The following is a 22,932-nucleotide window of genomic DNA, read 5'->3' on the forward strand; positions in this document are numbered from 1 at the left end:
TTTGGACTCCATTCCCACTAGTTTGGAACTACTCAGTCATTCACCAAATGTTTCCCTATCACGAAGTGAAGTGAAGTGCAAGCTCAGTCGTGTCTGACTCTTTGTGATCCCATAGACTCCTTCATGGGATTCTCCAGGCCAGAATACTGGAGTGGGTAGCCTTTCCCTTCTGCAGGGGATCTTCCCAGCCCAGGGATTGAATCCAGGTCTCCTGCACTGCAGGCAGATTCTTTACCAGCTGAACCACAAGGGAAGCCCGTTTCCTTTTCATAGACAACATCAGATAGAGACAGAAAAACAACTCATGGGCCCTTGCTCTCACCATCATGGAATTCCATGATGACTTAACTTTCTAGAAGGATAGGTTAAACTCAAAGACACCTTATCAAGAGCAGGACAAAACCAGCTAAAAGGCAACACTAATGACAAGAATTTATTTATTTATATTTTTTGCTGAGTAACAAGCTGTCCCAAAATTCAGTGACTAAAAAACAACACTCACCTGATTGTGTGCTAAACTGATTCAGTCGTGTCCGACTCTTTGCGACCCCATGGACTCTAACCCGCCAGGCTCCTCTGTCCGTTGGATTCTCCAGGCAAGAATGCTGGAGTGGGTTGCCACGCCTTCCTCCAGGAGATCTTCCCAACCCAGGGATCAAACTCAACTCTCATATACCTCTGCATTGGTAGATGGGTTCTTCAGCACTAGCACCACCTGGGAAACCCCACTCACTTGATTCCTTACTCGCAATTCTGCAATTTGGGATGGTCTTGATGGAGAGAAGTGGGGCTTTTCCGTGTGGTACTAGCTGGGGTAGCTTGATTGACTGGGGTCTGGCTAGAACGGCCAACTTGTGTCATACCTCTGGGTCTCAGACCTCACCAAGGGCTGGGGTGGCCTGCACCTTGAAGGCCTGTGAGCTTTGTAGTTGCCCAGCCTTGAGGCCAGAGACAGTAAAGAAAAAGCCCAGAGATGGCAATGGGACGTCTACGGTTTCTTAGACGGGGGATCTTACACAAAGGCTCCTGGAGCAACAACCCAGCATGTGTGGCAGAGGGCAGGCGGGACATGCCAGCAGTCTCCTTCTCCACTCCGGGAAGGAGGAGGCTACCATTTATAGGGGGGAATTGACATCAGGTGGCCTCATCAGTTACCAGGGAATAATTAAGCCTTATAATTAAGAGGATTGTATAGTCATGTGAGTGAAGCAGGGACTGGCCAAGCAGGACCTATCCAGAGAGCAAGAGGACAACCTTCTTGAGAGGGGGAACCCCATAATAAGGGTCCTCAGTTCTCCTCCACGTGCCATCTCCGTGTGGTTACCTTGGTCTTCCTTCCAAAACAGAGACTTCAGCAGTTCTTCTTCCTTCCTGGTAGTCTGGCTGTTGATGCGGCAGCTGGCTTCACCCAGACCGCAAACCAGGAAGCTGCTGGGGCTCTTAAAGCATAGCTAGAACCGGCACGTGGCCCTGCCAACACCTGCTACTGGCTAAAGCAGGTCCTGAAGCCAGCCCTGAGGGCAGAGAGTCACCCAAGGACAGGAGGCCTGATCCCCTGGAGGACACCAAAGTAACGATATACCACAAATCTTAAAGTGATTCTACAGCATCTTCCACAACTTTAATCAACCGAGGGGCCTTAAGTGCACAGATGTTTGTGCTTCCGGGTGTGGAAACTGCCTGCCCGCCTCCACCCCCATCTGTTTGAATGTGGTCATTTCTCACACAGTCTCTGGTCACTGACTAGAACCGCAGTAGTTCTGAACCAACCTTGCAGCTTAGTTTTGAACAGGCCACCATCTGAGAAGGAAGAGGGCTCGGCTCAGAATCATCTCACCAGCTCAGTCCCGAGTCTGGATGACTCCCTAGAGGCCCTGCTGTCTAGTACCCAAGCGTCAAGACAAGAAGAAAGCAAGCCCACTCACGCCTGGCTCCAGCCGTCCCTTCTGCCCCCTCCCACAGCCTGTCTCTCCCAGGACACGTCTCACCCCCTAGTCTGCGTTATGCGGTCCTGTCTTTGGAGAGAGAGGACAGAAAACTGAGCTCCTGGTGCTCAGACTGACATCACGATCCCTCTGTAGCATCTGTGACCTTCTTGTGTTTTCCATTTTCAAGACTGGACATAGTTGGTCCAGGTATGACCCAAACACCAAGATGAGCAGTAAATACCAGGATTTCCAGGAGAAGACTGAGAAGACATTGGCTGGAAGGAAGGTGGGAGGGACTGTGAGATTTTCCTTTTTATAAGATTTATACGACTTTTTCCTTTTTATAAATTTATAAGATTTTTTACAAAAGGGACTGTGAAACTTAACTCATTATAAGACTAATGTGACCCCACTTATAAATAGGATTGATCACCAGAAAACTGACACAGTAGCCAAGAGATGATTAATAAAAATGTATCATCAGTACACATAAAAGCAAAAGTTAACTGAATCAAACAGAAGAGCAGCAGCGGTGGTTTTTTTAAATTAGTTTTATTTTTCTACATTTCTACATTTTATTTTTTCTACATTTCTAACCATCCATCAGTTATTCCATAACAAGGCAGTGTGCTGACTGAATGTAGGCTCCCGTAGTCAGGATTTGAATTCCAGTTCGATTAATTACTGGGAAATCTTGGGCAAGTTAATTTCCCTGTGCCTTAGTTTTCTTGGGCTTCCTTGGTGGCTCAGATGGTAAAGAATCCACCTGCAATGCGGGAGACCTGGGTTTGGTCCCCAGGTGGGGAAGATCTCCTAGGGAAGGAAACGGCTACCCACTCCAGTATTCTGGTCTGGAGAAGTCCATGGACAGAGGAGCCTGGCAGGCTATAGTCCACAGGGTTGCAAAGAGTCAGACATGACTGAGTGACTTTCACTTTAGTTTTCTCACCTATAAAACGAGGGTACTAACAGTACCTTTCTCACGGCTTGTTGTGAGTATTAAATAATACTTGCAAAGTGCTTAGAGAGTGCCCAGTGAACTATAAATATGCTCAATACACATTATTCATTATTAGTATTCCACATATTACCATTAGCTCAAGGTTTTTCAACACATGCTTCATTGATTTTTTTCCTCTTTATTAACTATTGTTTGGAATGATCTTGGAGATACTGACTGTTGATGACGATGAACTAGAAATTGCCCTCCACGCTAACTTCTTGGTACCTTGGCCAACTTTAAATAGGTCTCACCAGAAAAAGGTATTAATAACAAATGGCAAAGGATCAATAGCAAAAAAAAACAAAAAAAGAAAAAAACAAAAAAAACTTCAGGTAATGTTCTCCTAAGCCTTAAAAATTAAAAAGAAAGGTTGGCAACAGAGATATCCTTAAGAAGAAAAATGCTGAGAAAAAAGCACTGAATCCACATACACTTTAAATGTTTTAAAGAAAGGATGCACCTTGTCATCAAACTTGTGTGGAAGAAAATGAGACATAAGCTATTTAGAATTTAGTTTCGATGCAACTATACAATTCCACAGCCTTAAGTTTGCCATCAATTGCTCTCCCAACATTCCATTTTCTACCACAATCACCAGAGGCAACAGAGCATCCAAAGGGTTAAAAGAGGGGAAATATCAGCCCCCAGCCATGCGCTCACTGGACCCACCTCCCTGCCGCTCTGTGTTTACAGGATTTTATTTGCATAGAAGAACTGCAGGAGCTCGGGATGGTAGTGGCTCTGAAAGAAATTGGCAAAGGGACACGTGAGGGAAGGATCCGGCAAACCTCCTCTACTCTAGAATGAGTTGATGGTCATCAAAGGCTGAGCTTGAGGATAAACAACTTTCAGGTTCTCAGAGGAGGAGGAATCATCACTTGCATTCACCCAGAGATCTAAGACAGGTGGTGCTAGTGGTAAAGAACCCGCCTGCTACTGCAGGAGACATAACATAACGCAGGTTCCATTCCTGGGTCAGGAAGATCCCCTGGAGGAGGGCATGGCAATCCACTCCAGTATTCTTGCCTGGAGGATCCCATGGACAGAGGAGCCTGGCGGGCTACAGTCCATAGGGTTACAAGGGGTCAGACACAACTTAAGCGACCTAATACACACACAGAGATCTAAACAGGAACTGCCCTTGTATTTTGTGCACAGTCCTCTGGGCGTTTTGCCATTTACATTGCGTTGTGGGTCAATTACAGTTGAAACATTCTCGGCCTGAGTTGTTTACGGGGGTGACTCCCTGGCGTGCCGACCACCTTCCGCCTTAACGCGGCACCGGCCGCGCAGGGATTGGAAGAACGACTCCTGCCCTCGCTCACTCACCAGCTGCCGGCAGAGTTTCGGGTTCCTTTGATCCTCCTCATTCTGGAAGCTGTAGTCCTTGCTTTGTCTCAGATATGGAGAACAGGCTCGAAAAGTTGTTTGGCAGGCCTGAGAGAAATAATACTACCACGTTATGGTCAAAAACATGAGAGTTTTATAATCCCAAGCAAGGAGGAGGAATGCACCAACCTGTGGTCTGGGGACCACTGGGTGTGTGAAAGTCACTTCCAGGAAGTTTGAAGATTTGAATCTTAAAGGATTTATGCTTATGTTTTTTATTTTATTTTTTCAAACTTTAAGCTTTTTATTTTGTATTGGGGTATAACTGATGAACAATGTTGTGATAGCTTCAGATGAATGGAGAAGGGACTCAGCCATTCATATACATGTACGCATTCTCCCCCAAATTCTTCCCATCCAGGTTGGCACATAACTTTGAGAGGATTTATGCTTATGCAACGACCATGTCTATAACTTCGGACTGGTGGGGAGGGCAAAGCTAGAGTTTACCACAACCCTTCCTGTCTCATCAAAAGTAGTGGACTGCTCTATTTAAATGGATAACCAACAAGAACCTACTGTACAGCTCATGGAACTCTGCTCAATGTTACGGGGCAGCCTGGATGGGAGGGGAGTTTGGGGGAGAATGGATACATGTGTATGTATGGCTGAGTCCCTTCACTATTCACCTGAAACTGTCACAACATTGTTAATCGGTGATACTCTAACACAAAATAAAAAGTTAAAAAAAAAAAAAACTATTTTAAAAAGTTGTGCTAGATTCCTAAATTCAATTTCAATCTCAATCTCTCTCTCTCCCTCTCCTTCCTTCATGCACCGCCTTAAAGAAGATCAGTGATTTAGTGGAACCCTTTGCTGGACTTCCCTGATAGCTCAGGTGGTAAAGAATCCGCCTGCAATGCGGGAGACCTGGGCTCGATCCCTGCGTTGGAAGACCCCCTGGAGAAGGGAATGGCTACCCACTCCAGTATTCTGGCCTGGAGAATTCCATGGACTCTGTAGTCCATGGGGTCTGACAAAGAGTCAGACACGACTGAGCAACTTTCACTTTCACTTGCTCCTGATGGTTTTGAAATTCTCACCTGCTCTAAAGCAGCCCTGAGGTCCAGCCAATCTCATTAGGACACATTTTCTCCAAGAATGAAACAAAAGTTTCGTGGCTCAGACAGTAAAGAATCAGCCTGCAATGCAGGAGACTCGGGTTTAATCCCTGGGTCGGGGAGATCCCCTGGAGAAGGGAATGGCAACCCACTCCAGTATTCTTGCCTGGAGAATCTCATGGACAGAGGAGCCTGGTGGGCTACAGTCCATGGAGTCACAAAGAGTCACACACAACTGAGCCATTAACACACTTCTCACTTTTCATAGGAAGCTAAGAAGCCAAATCTGAACCAGGTGCGATGACAAAAGCTAACTGGGAGTGAACAAATCTCCTCTGAGAGGAGCTGCTGCCCCAGAGAGTCAGCCAGCACCTCCCTGCCCCCTCTCCATCAACCTGACTGTATCTGGCATTGACAGGGGCCGGGACCAGGCAGGCAGGGCAGGAACAGATGGAAAAGAACACCCCTGCTCAGAGAGGAATCAATCAGCCATCAGAGAGGCGCTTTCTCCAGGACTCACACGGATGTTCCTCTGAGCGTCCACGACGGAACTGGCATCCCGACTCAGCAGGGCTGCCTTCCCGCTACATGGTTCCAGGCGGTTGCCCAGAGAGGCTCAGACTTACCGTGGCCACCTGGGGATTCCTGTCCTGTAAGTGGGTCAGGAGGGAGTCTTGAGTCTGCTTCACCTGACGGGTAAAGAACCTCTTCCACTTCCGTCCAGCAAGGGCAGCCAGTTGCCCAAACAAGACAAAGGCCGAGTATCTCAGGCCGTCATTCTCCTGCGGGTCCCCCGTGAACAGAACAACAAGCCCCGGTCAGTACCACAAAGAGCTGCATCACGGGACAGTGAGGCCCTATTCCCTGCACGTTCCAGGTGGGCCCTGACCTCTGTCTCAGCACTCGGCCGGCTGGGCTGGGGGATGGAGAGGAGACCCCTTGAGTCTGCGCTGAGGCTCTCCTCCAGCAGACTCGGGGTTAGACGCGGGCATCCCTGTGGCTACTCCCAGGTCCCCAGAATTTTTCTTCATTATTTAACATTTTGGAGATTGACGATGTTTACAGGGTTTGAAATTCAAAATAACCAAGTATTATGGGGTTCCCTGGTGGCTCAGATGGTAAAGAATGTGCCTGCAATGCAGGAGACCCAGGTTTTATCAATTCAAAATAAACCAAAAAGGTTTATAAAAAAGAAAAAAAGTATGTCTCCTTCCTACACTTCTCTACCTGCCACCAAAGTTCCCTCCCCACAAAGTCATATATTTTGTATGCAGCCCTCTGGAAAATTAAGAAGGAAAAAATAAAATATATATTATTATATAGCCCTTTCCCACATTTTTCACAAATGGACATGGACCATTCCACTGTTAGGCACCTTGATTTTTCATCACTCTCTCTGGGAGCTCTTTTCCATGTCAATCCAAAACGAGGGTTTTTTTTTGGCGGGGGGGGGGTGCTGTGTCATATGACCCACTCCCTGTTAATACTCCCAGCACTTTTGCCAGGCCATCTCTCTTTACTTTGGTCTGAATTCTCCCACATGCAGCAGAAGCCATTGTTTCCTTCCTGACATTCTGCCAGCTCTCCAGCTCTGGATCTGATTGCCTGGTGTGTCCCTGACTGCAGGTCAGCAGCTTCAGTCCTTTCTCCATCTCCCCAGGGAGCTGTCTGGTCCAAGCATTTCCCTGCCTAGGTGAGGAGACATCGGGATTTGCCCAGAGTCACAGGATGAGGGAACAGAGAACCAGAGTGGTAACCCAGTCTCCTGACTCATGGTGAAGGAATAAATCAATGTTTCCTGATCCTCACCAGCTCCAGGTCAACCAGAGGGAACCGGACTGGGACAGGCCTCCTCACCTAGAACTGGGGGGCCACAGACATTCAGCAAGACTGGACACCAATGATCTCTTGTGAAACAGTGTTTAGCACGTGTGACACATACAGAAATTGCTTTAATGTTGCACTTTCTCCACTGTTCTACCAGTGTGTGTGTGTGTTTAATTCAATTCAGCTAGTGCTCATTGAGTCCTGACTCTACCTGAAGCACTACCCTAGTGCTATGAGATGTACAGAGGTGTGTAAGGGGATGTCTGTTCCCCCAGGTCTGACAGTCATCTGACGGGGACACCCCACAGGCAGGCAGGGAAGGATGCTCTGACAGAGTTACGAACTGTCAGAGCTCCCCACGAGTATCCCCAGGTTTCACCACGACAGGGCTCTCTGATCAAAACTCACAGTCTACCAGGCTTTAAAAAATGATTGCATGGGAAAATGGGTTACCTCTTTACTCCTTAAAGCCAGACCTGGGGTAAGTTCCTTGACCCCCGCAGCCTCAGTTTCCTCAGTCACAAGATGGAGCTGATAAAAAGAGCTCATACTCCCTTAACCAAGAAACGTGGGGCCAGAAACTTTTTGGAATTCCATTTTTCAGCTCTCAGATTCAGTGTCCTTAAGCGTTTATTTCATGTATTACACAACACTCCCACGGGAGGGTCTGCAGCAATACCCCCGAAAGCAAATGCGCTTGGAAAGGGGACTGAGGAGTTTCCCCTGAGGCCCTCGAAGTCCTTGTCCTTCCCGGCTCCTCCTCCTCCAAGTCCTCGTAACCGCCCTCCCACCCAACCCACAACCTTAATGCCTAACTGCTCCTCTCCTCTGGAGGAAATCCAGTTTGCCGGAACCTTGGTTGCTGATGTGCACAAAGAATCCTCCCTCTTTCAAGACCCATCTTTGCCCACCGCGTACACACACACAGGATTCCATCACCCCCGTCCGCCCCACCCAGGAGGGTTCACTGTAATGGAGCCCTGCGTGTATATATATATACACACTGATGACGTTGACGCTCACGTGTGCTCAATGACATTCCCGAGACTTGATAAATTAGGATTGATGCCCCGATCCCCGATCCCCGGTCCTATTTAAAATATCCCTCCCTTCTTCCCTAAGGCTGAACACTCCTTTCAGGGACTCTCATGCCTGGAATTCTAAAACAAAGGCTTATGCTGTGCCCCACCCCCCCACCCCTCAAGATCGCATGGCAAACAAGCCCTGGCGACTAAGATGGCACCTCCAGAGAGACTTAGAGACACCTCCCTGGAGATATCTGCTTAATATTCCAGGGAGGTGGAGCGGAGACCTCCCTCCCCACCCCAGAGAGCCCTGGTTCACATCCCAGAGCACAGGCCTCTCTGTCTCCCTGAGCAGGAGGGGAGGCAAATGTCCCAGCAGCTACTCATAAGCTTCAAGCCCCATACTTTACGGGTTTCTCTTCCTCCCGTGGGGTGCAGTCACCCGGCTCTCACCAAGTTACTCCTGGGGAATCAGCTGTGCGTAACTCATGCAAGATGCTCTGTGAGTAAATGCAAGGTCTGTTCCCTGTCTACAGGTCTTGCCTTTCTCTCTCTCTCTGTGTGTAACTACGGTAAGCTAACTGATCAGCTCCCGAGCCCTCACATTCTGTGTCTAGGCACTTTTTGTTCAGCCTGCCTTGTCACCCAGCAGTTAAGAGGGCAGGCCCTGATTGTAAAGCAAGTGTCCTCCAATTAAAAATCAATTTTAAAAATTAAAATAAATAGATAAGCAACAAGGATATATTGTACTAAGAATTAAAACCATTATCTTGTAACAACTTTTAATGGAGTGTAAACTGTAAAAATACTGAATAACTATGCTGCGTATCTGAAGCTAGTATTGTAAATCAACTATACCTCAATAAAAACAGAATTCAATTAAAAAAAGTTTTTTTAAAAAACAGAAAAAAAGAGTGCAGGCCCTGAGTAGAGGGCCTAGTTTCATACCCACTGACTCGCTCCATGATCCCTGGGCAAGTTATTTAACCTTTCGGGGCCTTGGTTTCTTCCTCTATAAAGTGAAGGTAACAGCGCCTGCCTCACTGGGTTATCGTGAAGATGAGACGATCCATGCTCACTGCCTGGCAACATGTCTGCACACAGTAGGAGCTCACTAAACAGGAGCTACTCTGATCATCACATTTGTAAGAAACCATTGAACGCACGTGGGCATCATCATCATTAAGTGTGTATACACTCACGGTTCTATTACGACAAACACTCCTTGATGGGTGGTGATGGAATCCTACATATCTTTATATGTCTTCCATAACCCCCAGCACAGTACCAGTCTCTCAACAAGAAAGTTGAAAGTGAAAGCCACTCAGTCATGTCTGACTCTTTGCAATCCCATGGACTATACAGTCCATGGAATTCTCCAGGCCAGAATACTGGAGTGAGTAGCCTTTCCCTTCTCCAGGGCATCTTCCCAATCCAGGGATCGAACCCAGGTCTCCCACATGGCAGGCAGATTCTTTACCAGCTGAGCCACAATTTCTTAATAACTAGTGAATAACAGAGGCCTTGTTTCCTGAGCAACGCGTCACCGGGGGCTCACATGTGACTTTAAGAACCTGGAATCTTCCCGCGTCGTCTCACTTACATCATCGAGCAGAGTCCGGGTCTGGAGGGTGATGTCTATGAAGAAGGAACCCAAGGCTTTCCCCTGCATCTTGCCCAGGATGATGGTCAGGGTCTTCATGCTTTCATGGATGACTTCAGAGCTCACTGGGTCATACAGACCGTGCACCAGCAGATCTAGGATAATCTTCTTATACTTTCTCACCTGTTAGCAAGGTTTGGAAAGCGTTAGCAGCACAGCAATCGCTCCGCATGGCTTGGAAAGCAACTCCACCTCTAATCATCCAATAACCTGGGCTTGGACTAAGAGGTCGTAGCTTTCTTCAGCACGGGATGCAATAACTCTCAGCAAAATAACAAATGCTTTCAATAATCTGACCCAAGAGCCCAGTTCGGCCTTGGAAGAATGGAAAGAGCAGTCTGGAGCCTGGCCCTGTGGGTGGGTGAGGCTGGGGAGGGCACGTAATGGAGGGTGGTGGGCTGGGTGACCTAGGGACCGGTGGCCTATCGGGGACTTTGACAGGGGATGAGACGAAATGGCACTGAAGTTAACAGATGCTGAAGGAAGAAGTGGGGAAAACATCTTTTCCTAAACAAACATAAATTCTTAGAAAAATTAAATTCTTTTACTAAACATAAATTCTTAGAAAAATTAAATTCACCAGAGGGTGATGTCCAGCCGTGTGTTAACCTTGCCTGCGGTTCTGTATCCCAAGGCTGATGATACTGAGGAATCACGACCCTGAGCTGACACCAACGGAGTCACATGAGCCTCTGGACAGTCTCCTGCCCTTGAGGGTGGGAGGAGCCAGTGACTCTGAGAGCTTCTGACCTCTCAAACGTCACGGTGGTGATGGATGTCGTTCCATGGTTCCCTTAGATCCCAAGGCAGACAGGATGGGGAGACACTCTCCTGCTGACCATGAAGAACTAAGCTGCCATGCTGTGTGAGGGCAGCTTCTGGGAGCCGAGGATGGCCAGTCAGCAAAGAAAGAGGGACCTTAGTTCTACAACCGGAAAGAACTGAATTCTTCCAACAGCTCCCAAAGCTTGGAAGATGACTCTGAACTTCAGAAAGGAATGCAATCTGGCCCACATCTTGATGGCCGCCTTGCAGGCCCCTGGGCAGAGGACCCAGCTGAACTGTACCTGGACTCCTGACCCAAGAAAATGGCAAGATATGAATGCCAGCCCATGGAGATCCATTACACAGCAGTGGACCCCCAGTCCTGGGCCACTGTGGAAATCCAGGCCACGAGGGCTGGCCGAGCACCCCCTGTCCTTCCTACCTTGTCCGGGGTCTCACAGGCCATGGTTCCCAGGCCTCTCATCACCATATGACGCTTTTTAACACTGGGGTCCCGGGCTGTCTCTGCCAAGATGAAAAACACATTCTTCAGAGGTTCCTGCTTCTGAAGCCTCAGGTTCCAAGAGACCTAGGTGGTGGGTCAAAAATACATTGATTTGGGAGTGTTCAGAGTGACATCCTACCCATCACCAACCCTAATCCCTCCCTATAAGAAAAACCTGTTTTGCTGCTTGATTTTACTCCTTCTTTCTCTGCCTAAAGACACCTGGTTTTTGCTGGGAATATATTGTTTAATCTATGTATTGGAGGAAAGAATGGAGGAAGAGAAAAGGGGGTGGAGAAAAATGATGCAGAGCTCATGTTGAGGTAGGTTTGGGGGGATTACAGAGAGGGGTGTCTGGGCAGCTGTGGATGTGACAGAGCTGAGACAACGGGGCTTTAGGAGTGTTCATGTGATCTGAGAAGCCCAATGTCTTTAATAGGACAGGGGAAGCTGTGTTCTCTAAATCCCAAAGAAGGGTTTCCTTGACCTTCTTTCTCCCACAGCTCTTCCTTGTTTTTCTGCTCCACCTTATAGCTAAACCTTGAAAAACGTGTCTATACTCACTTTCTCCAGCTCCTCTTCTCCATTATTTCTTGAACCTTCACCCATCAGGCTGATGGCACCCATACCCCTTCCCCCACTCTCTGTCCCCAGTAGGTCTAAATCCCAGGGTCAATTCTCAGAGCTCATTTTACTCTACCTCTCAAGAGCCTTTGACACAATTAGCAAAGCACATCGACAAGCATTTCAGCATGTCCTACCCCAGAATGTGAGCATCTGAGCAATGAAGATTAGGGAAAGAAATGCATAAATAATGCATATTGGGAAGCACTATGTGGCTGATGCAGAAATCTGGACTTCAAGGTCTAAACTCTAACTGTAGGGCAAGAGATGGGATACTAGAGATTTGAGCCCTGATACCAAGAAGGGTGTGTTGTCCTGGGCATCACAGAACACGGCAATGTGTTGGAGTCAGAACCAAGACAATGCAAGATTCAGGCAAGATCCAGAAAAGATCCTAATTATCCTTAGTAGAGGGTGTGGGATGGGGCTGGAGACGAGACCGACAGCCCTATTTGGTGTTTGTGTGATTACCAAGGCTCATCAGTATTTCTGAATATTCATTGCAGTTCATTCTATAGTATTATCATTAAGTTCACAGCAAGCTAAATTCTTCCCAACTCATCTTCTTGTTATCATATAAACAATTCATTTGTGTTAAGAGCTGCCATCAAACTTTTTTCAGAAGAGGCACCTCAGTAGGAGGAATGGAAAGAACCCACAAGCACATATATCACAAAGTGGCTGCTGATACAGGCCATTTGTTCATAATAATTTGTCTCAGACCTTGGAAAAGAAAGACATCACTGACGTGCTTTTCTTCTTGGGCTGGGTGGTGGGGCTGGAAAGGGGCTGGCCCAGCATTCTTCCTGGTGTTTGGTCCATGGAACTAAAAAAAGAACAAATCATCATATGAGCCACAGACACTCAAAGCCCAGTGCCAGGTGCTTCTTTATAGAAGAAGCATCCTTGAGGTTTGTCCTGGGGAAGCTGTCACCAAGGAGATGGACCAGTCACATCAGAAGATAAAGAGCAACACCAGCATCACAAATCATCAGGGAAATACAGATCAAAACCACAGTGACATCCCACCTCTGGGAGTGCACCCTCGGTCAAAGCCCGCAGTGGGTTAGGGCTTATTCCTTGAAGAACCAGGTGCTAAGCCAAGCTCTTTGTTCTGCTTTGTTTCTATACAGCTTGCAATTTTACCACGTGTGTATATTATTTAAAATATATCGGGTTGGCCAAAAACCCAAACGAACTTTTTGACCAAGCCAATACATTATAAATAAAGACAGCTTGCAAAGTGATTCTGATCTGCAGCCTGATTTGAGACCCACTGGTGTAAACCAGTGCTTCTCAGACGTGAGTTATCAGACGTGAGTTATCAGAGGAACTTGTTAAAATGCGGATTCAGACTCAGTGGGTCTGGGGTGGGGTTTCCTGCCTTTCTTATAAGCTCCCAGGTAACATCAAGGCTGCCAATCCCGAGTACCACGCTTTGAGAGCAAAGATGCAAAGTTGAAAGCTACAGGAGATAAGAAAAGGCTATGTGCTAGAAGTGCTGGTAGAGACGTCCCACTGCATGCAAGAGAGCTTTAAAGGAAAGGCTGAAGCATACTGTACGCATCGAGATTCCAGCGGGATTCCGTGTAGTATGTTTCATAGGAAAGGTAATAATAACAATTAAAACAGGAAAGTGGTAAAAGATAAGGCATCAGGAAGTAGTTTAAGGCCAGCTGTGAAGGACTGACTAGAGAGTTTATAGTTTTAATTGTAATATTAAGTTAAATTTGATTAGTTTAATTATGTAATTAAATTTAATTTAGTTTTAATTCGTATATGAGTGAACCATTGATTTCTTTTTAGATGAAATCCATGTAACATACAATTAACTATTTTAATAACGTTGTGCAACCACCAACTTTATCAGGTCCTAAAACGTTTTCATCAAAGAAAATCCCATACCCATTAAGAAATCACCATTCTACCCTCCCCGCCCAGTCCTGGCAACCATTAATTGGATTTCTGTCTCTACGAATTTACCTAATTTTGGATATTTAATGTAAATGGAATCAAACAATACTATGGCCTTTTGGGTCTGGCTTCTTTCTCTTGGCATGATGTTTTTGAGGTTTATCCACGTTATCGCACATACTGGTACTTTATTCCTGTTCATGTCTAGGTAATATTTCATGGTATGGAAAGACCACATTTCATCTTTTGATGGACACTGGGTTGTTTTCACCTCCTGGGTACTTCGAATAGCACTTCTATGAACAATGGTGTACAAGTGTTTGAGCGTTTGCTTTCAATTCTTTGCATATGTACCCAGGAGTGGAATTGCTGAGTCATTGGAATTGCTGAATCATTGCTGAGTGATTCTATATGGGCTTCCCTCGTAGCTCAGTCGGTAAAGAATCTACCAGCAATGTAGGAGACTTGAGTTTGACTCCTGGGTCGCGGAGATCCCCCAGAGAAGGAAATGGCAACCCACTCCAGTATTCTTACCTGGAGAATCCCATGTACAGAAGAGCCTGGCAGGCTACAGTCCATGGGGGTCACAAGAGTTAGACATGACTTAGCGACTAAACCATCACCATGGTGAGTCTATGTTTAACTTTTGGAGGAACTGCCAAACTGTTTTCCACAGTGGCTATAATGTGCAAGAGTTCCAATCTTCCCACATCACCAAAAGCTTAGTTTCCAGTTTTTAAAAATTATTATTACATTCATCCTAGTGGGTGTGAAGTGGGTTGCCCTTCTGGGTTTGATTAGCACTTTTTAAATGACTACTGGTATCTTTTAGTATGTTTGTCTGTAGTTTGCATACCTTTATCAGAGAAATGTCTATTAAAATCCTTTGCCTATTTTTTAATTGAGTTGGTCTACCTTTTTGTTCTTTAGTTGTAGAGCTCTTTACATATTCTGGATGAGTGCATGCGTGTGCCTAGTGTCTCAATGGTGTCCGACTCTTTGTGATCCCAGGGACTGTAACCTGCCAGGCCCTCTGTCCATGGGGATTCTCCAGACAAGAAAACTGGAGTGAGTTGCCATGTCCTCCTTGGATCTTTGCAACCCAGGGATTGAACCTGGGTCTCCCACATTGCAGGCGGATTCTTTACCATCTGAGCCACCAGGGAAGCCCCACACTCTGGATACTAGACCCTTACCAAGGGCTCCCCAGGTGGTGCAGTGGTAAAGAGCCCGCCTGCCAAACTAGGAGACCTAAGAAACCTGGGTTCGATCCCTGGGTTGGGAAGATCCTCTAGTGGAGGGCATGGCAACCCCCTCCAGTATTCTTGCTTGGAGAATCCCATGGACAGAGGAGCCTGGTGGGTACAGTCCATGGGGTCACAGAGTCACACTCGACTGATGCGACTTAGTGCAGCGAAGACCCTTATTGGATATTTGATTCACAAATACTTTTCCCACTCAGTACTTTGTCTTTTTTATTTTCTTGATAATGTTTTTATGCACAATAGTTTTTAGTTTTAACAAAGTCTATCCATTTTTGTTGTCATTGTTACTCAGGCTTTCAAGTGACATATCTAAGAATTCACTACCAAATCCAGCCACAAATATTTACCCCTATGTTTTCTAAGATTTTTATGGTTTTAACTCTTAGACTGTTCATCCACTTTGAGTCAATTTTTGTGTATAGTGTGCAGTTGGGGTTCAGCTTCGTCAAAACCATTAAGCTTTGTTTTGGTTTTTAAAAAAAATTTTAGTAGAATTGACAGGCATGGAGCTAGAGTGGTTCTCAACCCTGCTCATGTTGGAATCACCTAAGGAACTTTGAAACATTTAACGCCCTGTCTACACCCAGTGGAGAAGGCAATGGCACCCCACTCCAGTGCTCTTGCCTGGAAAATCCCATGGACGGAGGAGCCTGGTAGGCTGCAGTCCATGGGGTCGCTAAGAGTCAGACATGACTGAGCGACTTCACTTTCACTTTTCACTTTAATGCACTGGAGAAGGAAATGGCAACCCACTCCAGTGTTCTTGCCTGGAGAATCCCAGGGACGGGGGAGCCTGGTGGGCTGCCGTCTGTGGGGTCGCACAGAGTCGGACACGACTGAAGCGACTTAGCAGCAGCAGCTACACCCCAGATCAAGTTTACCATCATCTCTGGAGGTGGGCCTGGGAATGAGTATTTTTAAAAAACTCACCAGGTAATTCCAATATGCAGTTACTGAATAGTCTAGTGACCAATCATCTTGTTTTGCCCTGGTGATATTATGATTTATAAGAAAAAAAATATATTTGGTCTTGGCCCCATTCCTGGCACAGAGGTCCTAAAACCCTGGGAATTCCCTAAATGATTAGAACCATAAAAGCATCTTCTCTCATGCTAATGAGGTGGCCCTAAGTCATCTAAAGGTGGGGGCTGGTTGTCAGGGGAACCAATCCAGTGATCAGAGGGCTGGAACTTTCAGTCTCAGCCTCTTCTCCTGGGAGGAGAGGGCTAGAGATTGAGTTCAGTAACCAGTGTGAATGATTTGATCAACCGTGGCTGGGTAAAGAGGCCTCCACAAAACACCCAAAGGATGGAGAGCTTCCAAACTGGGGACCGCATGGAGCTTTAGGGAGGGCTGTGTACTTGGAGAGGCAGGGAGCTCCTTGCCCTTTCTCCACATCTTGCCCTGTGCACCTCTTCCGTCTGGCCGTTTCTTAGTTATATCCTTTTATAATAAACCCGTGATTCAGGAAGTAAAATGTTCCTCTGAGTTTTATGAGCTGCTCTAGCAAATTAATCAAACCCAAGGGGTGGGCTATGGGAACCCTCGGTCTACAGCTGGCTGGTCACAAGCGCTGGTGACAACCTGGACTTGGGATTGGCCTCTAAAGTATGGGGACTGCGCCCTTAACCTGTGGGATCTGATGCTATCTCTCTAAGTAGATAGTGTCTGAGTTGAACTGAACTGATCTAAACGGAAATGAATTGTGGGGCACCCAGTCAGCACCTACTGAGGAACTGGAGAATAGATTGGTGGTGTGCAAAAAAATCACACTGGGGCTTGGCCCTGATGGGTTTCCTGGGACATGGGACTTTCAGAGCTAAGAGCCGAAAAGTCCTGGGCAAGCCAGGACAAGTTGGCCCTGCTAATTTTGCTAGAGTTCTGAATTTATTTAATGCAGGTGACTGCTTAGAACCCAGTCCTGTTAAACAGCTGTGCTTCAGAACATTTGACTCTATGACCTGAAGGTACATGGGGATTTGGTTTCTCCATCATCTTTGCCCCCCTACCCCAACCCAAGCTGGTTTCAGTAATGCTCTCTTAGTCAGAAGACACTCAGGAGACCCATGAAGACACCTCTTCACCCTATAATCCCTGTCTCTATTGCTTCTTCATCCCTGGACAGCACACCTCCCCTCACCACTGCAATGAGGGACCCCAAACCCCCACCCACCCCCCCTACCCCTGAACACTGCACTCCCACTAACTAGCAAGATTTTTTTGTTTTTTACGGCAACGTGGCATGTGGGATCTTAGTTCCCTGACCAGGGATCAAACCCACACCAGCTGCATTGCAAGAGTGGAGTCTTAACCACTGGACCACCAGGGAAGTCCCCTAGCAAGATGGTTTTTGTTTCTTGAATAAAGGTGTTCCCATACACTTCACCCTGAGCCAGTGGTTCTCACACCTAAGTGCACATCGGAATCACCTGGAGGACCTGTTAAAATACAGATTCCCAGAGCTCGTCCCCAGGGTTCTGATTCCGTACACCTGAAGCAGGACCCATCGATCTGCATTTGTAACCAGCTCTCAAGTGATGCTGGGATGGTCCCAGTCCAGACACCGCCACACTTTGAGATCCTGGGCCTTTAAAAAAAAAAAAACACACACACAGTATTACTACATCATCCCCTTCCAGAATGAAGGGATTTAAAAATTTGCACTGAGCCAAAAAAAAAAAAAATGCTTTGTTGTTCCTTTCTGCTGAATTTCTGGACACAACCTTTTGTATCAAAGGAACCTGCCACTCCTCAGGCTGAATGCTTTGGATCGGAGCTGACGGGCGCTGAGCCGTGGGTATGCGGAGCTTAGAAGAAGAAAGTTCCCTTGAGCTGGTGGTCACTCCCCAAGGAGAGCACAGGCCTCAGTAATAAACAGCTGGTGTCCCTGTTCCGAGGCATAAGAAAATCATGCCCGAAGGAAGGAAAGCCAACCTGCTTCCCTGGTCTTCACTCTGGCCTCTCTTGCAGGATTGGCACAGCACAGCTGAGGGCTTTCACCACCCAGGCCGCTTCCCCAGGCCTCAGAAGGGAAAGGCCTCACCTCTTTCTTAGAAATTTATCTATTTATTTATTTTTGGCTACACTGGGTCTTTGTTGTTGCAGGCAGGTTTTCTCCAGTTGCCGTGAGCAGAGCCTACTCTCTAGTTGCGGCCAGAGGGCCCTAGGCTGCATGGGCTTCAGTAGTTTTGATTTCTGGGCTTTAGAACACAGTACACAAACACAAAAGTTGTTGGCACACAGGCTTAGTTGCCCCATGGTACGTGGGATCCTCCCGGACCAGGGATCGAACCCGTTTTCCCTGCACTGGCAGGCAGACTCTTAGCCACCGGACCACCAGGGAAGTCCCAGCCTTGTCATTTCTTAAGAGAAACACCTAATAGAATTTAAGGCCATGGAAGGCTCTCAAGCTGAGCAAAGTATGTGAGGTTGAGGACCCTGCTTGGGGGATTCAGTTGTGTTTAGAAAAACACAGGGCCCCACAGTAGCTCACCAACTCCCATCTCCCCAGCAGAAGAGAAAAACTGTGATCTTGTTTAATCTCAAGGTGTCAGGGCTCATCTCCATCTTTGGGGTGGAGAAAGCAAAGCATTTCTCACCGTATTGGCTGGGCCTCCTATGTCGGAATGCCCCAGAGTGCTTGTTAGAAGTGCCAGGCCTGCTCCATAATTACGGGATCAGAGTCCCAGGGAGCGGAGGGCCTGATTGCGTTTACAAGATGCCTGGTGACGGTCCACACAGCTGGCGTAGAAGAACCTCTGGGATATTCAGGAGGAAATTAACCAACTCCAGAAGTGGCAAACTCCACTCACTTAAGGCTGCACATTGAATTTCTCTTTCAAAATAAAATTAAAATCAGGCCAAGCTGTACAGGCTGTGATTTGGACATACCTCTTGGATACTATTCTTTTTTTTTTTTTTTTGGATACTATTCTTAAAGGTTTGTTTTAAAAAATACAACAAACGTAAAAGTTACTTTGGGGCTGCTGAGCCCTTCACCTGAGTTTTGTCTCCCGAGCTTGTGGCCTCTCAAACGCCTCCCTTCACCCACCTGCCTTGCTGCCTGCCTCCCTCCTCCTCTCTGCAAATTAAGCCCTTTCAACCCAAACCAATCAAACAAAAGGACCATCTCCACCTGCTGCAAGACAGAATCTCCAAGAGGAATGTTATAAACAAACTATGAAGAAACAGAGTGTGTGGATTTGAAGACTTAGGTGTTCACGCATGCATGCATGCTAAATCGCTTCAGTCGTGTCCAACTCTGTGTGGCCCCAGGGAGAGCAGTCTACCAGGCTCCTCTGTCCACAGGATTCTCCAGGCAAAAATATTGGAGTGTGGGTTGCCATTTCCTTCTCCGATTTAATTGTTAAGTCACGTCTAACTCTTTGGAACCCCATGGACCATAGCCCACCAGGCCCCTCTGTCCATGGGATTTCCCAGGCAAGAATACCGGAGTGGGTTGCCATTTCCTTCTCCATAGGTGTTCATAATTCCACTCATAAGCCCACTGGCCCCAAACAGCCATTCTTCACTACGAGAGTTGGGTTCTTCTACTGGGTGACTCAGATGCCTTTTCTAGCATGACTGAGTCCTCTCAGTCTGGAGGACACCTGAACGCCTTGAGCCTAAGGCCAGGCTCTGCTTGGAGTTTTGTTGACCCCTGTGCACCTTCTTCAGTGAATTCTTCCCCGTCTGGAATGTCCTTCCCTCTGTGCTGATGACCTGCCCCCGATGGGGACAGTTTCACCGTCACAGCGACCCTGAAGCTTGTCTTCATGGCCCCGTTGTGTTCTTACCTGGTCTTCCTGAACAGACATGACTTAGATGAGTTTTGCCCTTTAGGCTGACTCCCAAATGCCTCTGCAAATTTAATTCCTTCTGACTCAAAATGTTAGGTTTATAATCAATAATCTTTTAACTCATTAAAACTAAAAGCTATATTATGAAGACCAAAATTCTTATCTGTTAAATGAGGGAGAGGGAAAGAAATTGGTAGGTTTGCAACAATCCTTCCAACACTGAAGTTATTAATGATAATAATAATATTAGTAGCTACCACAACTGGACACTTGTGTATGCTAGGCACTATATTTAGCACTTTGTATACATTGCAGGAGAGGCTGTTTAGCTGACCTCTACTGAACCGACTTGCCAGGTTAACCATATTCTGCAGGCCCTCTGCGAATGGTACATACACACCAGTGCTTGCGGCTCATAGTTTTCACTTAACTTCTGCTGCATTAGTCCTCATATGCTTACCAAGAATCAGTTTATAACAGCTGTACTTGTTACTGTAACTGTGAATTTTAACTATTACAGAAACTGATGAAATATGAGAAAGGGAGTTGTTTCTGTGAAAACAAAATTGAATATGTTGGGAGGTTTCAACAATGGGGAAGCGGCTAAAAAAAAATGGCTGTCCAATTAAGATTTGTGTGGGTGGACAGAAGTTTGAAAACAGTGTTAATAATCTGTAATGATTTACTGGAATTGGAATGTTCGTACAGAAAGTTATTTTACCTGAGTCTTCCCAGCTGTCTTTAATTGCTCACTACATTGAAAGAAACCCAACCTAGACCTCACAGATGCAGTGTTATGCATGTGGTTTATGCAAAAAAGCTCAAAAAACACCCCCTGGAGGATTCTACGTTCAAAGAAAAGGCCATGGCCCCACATTAAAAACTGGGAAATTCTACCTTTTAAGGTAAAATATTTGATGTCATGTTTTATATCAATATCATGTTTTATATCAGTAATTCACTCCTTCAACCATAAGCTCTCTAAAATCCATTCCCAATCTCTCAAATAAGAAGTCTTCGTTTTATTTCATTTAACCTTTACAATAATTTTGACAGATGGGTTTACTTATGCCCACTTTAGAGGAGAAACTGAAGTTTAGAGTAATATAAACAACCCATGTCTATGTGTGCAGGCTTAGTCACTTCAGTCATGTCGGACTCTGCGACCCTATGGACTGTAGTCCACCAGGGATTATTATGTTAATGGGATTCTCCAGGAAAGGATACTGGAGTGGGTTGCTATTTCCTCCTCCAGCAGATCTTCCCCACCCAGGGATCGAACCCGGTCTCCCGCATCTCCTGCACAGCAGACAGATTCGTTACCACTGAGCCAGCTGGTTAGGCCATAAACAACTCAAAGTAAAATAGCTACTAGCAGAGAGGAGTTTCAGACGCCAAAACTACACTTCCCATGACTGTGTTCTAAGCCTGTATCCAGCTCCTAGACGATGTCCTGAGTGCTGGCCAGGTAAGGACACACCACAGAGACACTTGAGTTTGAAGCATCGGTATCTTTTCAGCCCCACCCTCATCTAAAGCTCTTAATACAATGATCTTAATATAATAATCAAAATCTATTGGTCATAGATTAGCATAGTTTGTGAAAAGAAAAGAAAAAAGTCTTCATCAAATCGCCTGCTACAGTTTTACAAAGGGAATATCAACTCTCTGATGCGGTGACCCAAGTGACATTCCAGAAAGGTCTGGGGATGCAAGTGGACCGTGGCCTCCTCCAGCCGCAGCCCGGTGGCCCCAGCCGGGAGCCGGCCCTTACCTGCGGTCACGTGGCGATGCGGCAGGTGCGGCCGGAGCCCCGGTCACCGCGCAGAGCTGCTGTTCCCGGGGTAGCCGCCAGATGGGATGACTCGGCTCAATTTTCCCAGCCCTGAATTCCTAACATAGAAGAAAGGAAACGAGAAGCAGGGTCTGTTCAGGATAACGGGTCAGCGCAGAGTGCTGGAAAGTCTCAGATGAGGGAAAACAACACAAATCAAAGTTTAGATGGGCTTGAAGTGGGGGAGGGGGCCGACCTCTGATAACCACAGCCCTGTCCTAGGTGGACACAAGCCCCCTTGTATCCTTTCCTTCCCCAGACCGGGATGAGGTGTTTTCCCACCTCTCTGTGCCGTGTTTGCCTCTTATTCGCCCCTCACTCCGAGTCCCACCCACAGTTTCTAAAGAAAGGACTGCAATTCTGAGGCTCCTTCGCCTGCGCGGAATGAGGGCCCTGCCCAGCCGCGATCCCGGGGGCGGACGCTAGATGGCGGCATCGCTCAGTGGACCGGTTCCAGGGAGCCCCTGCGAACGGCAGGCCCTGCGGCGCTTCCCTCCCTAATCCAGTTGGAATAGTTTTGAATCTCAGGACGGGACACTGTGTTCCCGGCCAAGCGGAGGCTTCATTGTGACTGACTGCTGCACCACCAGCCAGAGCGATGACCGTTGATGTCGCTTCCTGCCCAGCAAACAGGTCCTGAAAGGACTGATTTGAATTCTCAATAATGTAAATGATTTATTGGGAAAACCAAGTCAAGCAAAAAAGCCTGTGTATAAAAAGTCCTTGTGCAATTTAAGAGCCTCCCTTCCATCATTCTTTCTTCCCTGGACTCTCCACCCAAGTGCATACATCTATTTGTTGATAATTATTTACTGTCTGAGTGTGTGTTGGGTAACTTGGGCAATGTGTGGGAAAAAGGAAAAAGTTCTATTTTTTTTAAAGTTCCAGGAGCTTCTGGTTATGCTAATAGGTAATGTTTATTGAATATTTCTGAGTGCCAAACACTGGGGTAGATAGTGCATAGACCATCTTGTTTGATTCTTAGGTTAGTTCTCTTAACTTTCATAATGGGGAAATTGAAGCACAGAGATGACCTTGCTCAAGGTCGAATGGTTAATTAGTGGCAGAGTTAGAATTCAACCACAAGTGGGCTCATGTCAGAGCTTAGACCCTTAGCCATGATACTGGGCAGTGGGCAAGTTTGGGAAATCTAACTGGGTGACAGGTGGGCAAATATAAACTGAAGTATATCAGAGTGGAAGTTTGGAAGACAAAGCAGAGGGAGAGAAAACGGATGCCTTGAGAAAATAAGAATGAGGCTAAAACAAAAGCCTCTTCGGGCATACACGGGCACCCAGATGACCTCTGAAAATGCAGTTTCAACAGGGAA

General features: G+C 46.7%; 1 protein-coding gene across 5 annotated transcripts in view; it reads right to left on the minus strand.

Annotated features, from left to right (window-relative positions):
* Positions 1–2,501: 2,501 nt before the first annotated feature.
* MRO (maestro) overlaps positions 2,502–22,932 on the minus strand; it is a 39,864-nt gene continuing 19,433 nt past the window's right edge. Inside the window, exons 2-8 of one of the 5 annotated variants that reach the window (XM_043888926.1) lie at positions 21,543–21,661; positions 12,514–12,616; positions 11,104–11,250; positions 9,837–10,019; positions 6,008–6,163; positions 4,261–4,368; positions 2,502–3,672 (exon numbers count right to left, since the gene is read on the minus strand). In XM_043888926.1, coding sequence (XP_043744861.1) covers positions 3,619–3,672; positions 4,261–4,368; positions 6,008–6,163; positions 9,837–10,019; positions 11,104–11,250; positions 12,514–12,612 — 747 coding nt within the window. In that variant the 5' untranslated portion in view covers positions 12,613–12,616; positions 21,543–21,661 and the 3' untranslated portion in view covers positions 2,502–3,618. Of the gene's footprint in view, positions 4,369–6,007; positions 6,164–9,836; positions 10,020–11,103; positions 11,251–12,513; positions 12,617–21,542; positions 21,662–21,884; positions 22,003–22,932 lie in introns of those variants that run through there. The other 4 variants (XM_043888925.1, XM_043888924.1, XM_043888928.1 and 1 more) reach the window with 4 other exon arrangements.

Source organism: Cervus elaphus, chromosome 27 (genome assembly GCF_910594005.1).
Source record: "Cervus elaphus chromosome 27, mCerEla1.1, whole genome shotgun sequence".
Taxonomy (NCBI): domain Eukaryota; kingdom Metazoa; phylum Chordata; class Mammalia; order Artiodactyla; family Cervidae; genus Cervus; species Cervus elaphus.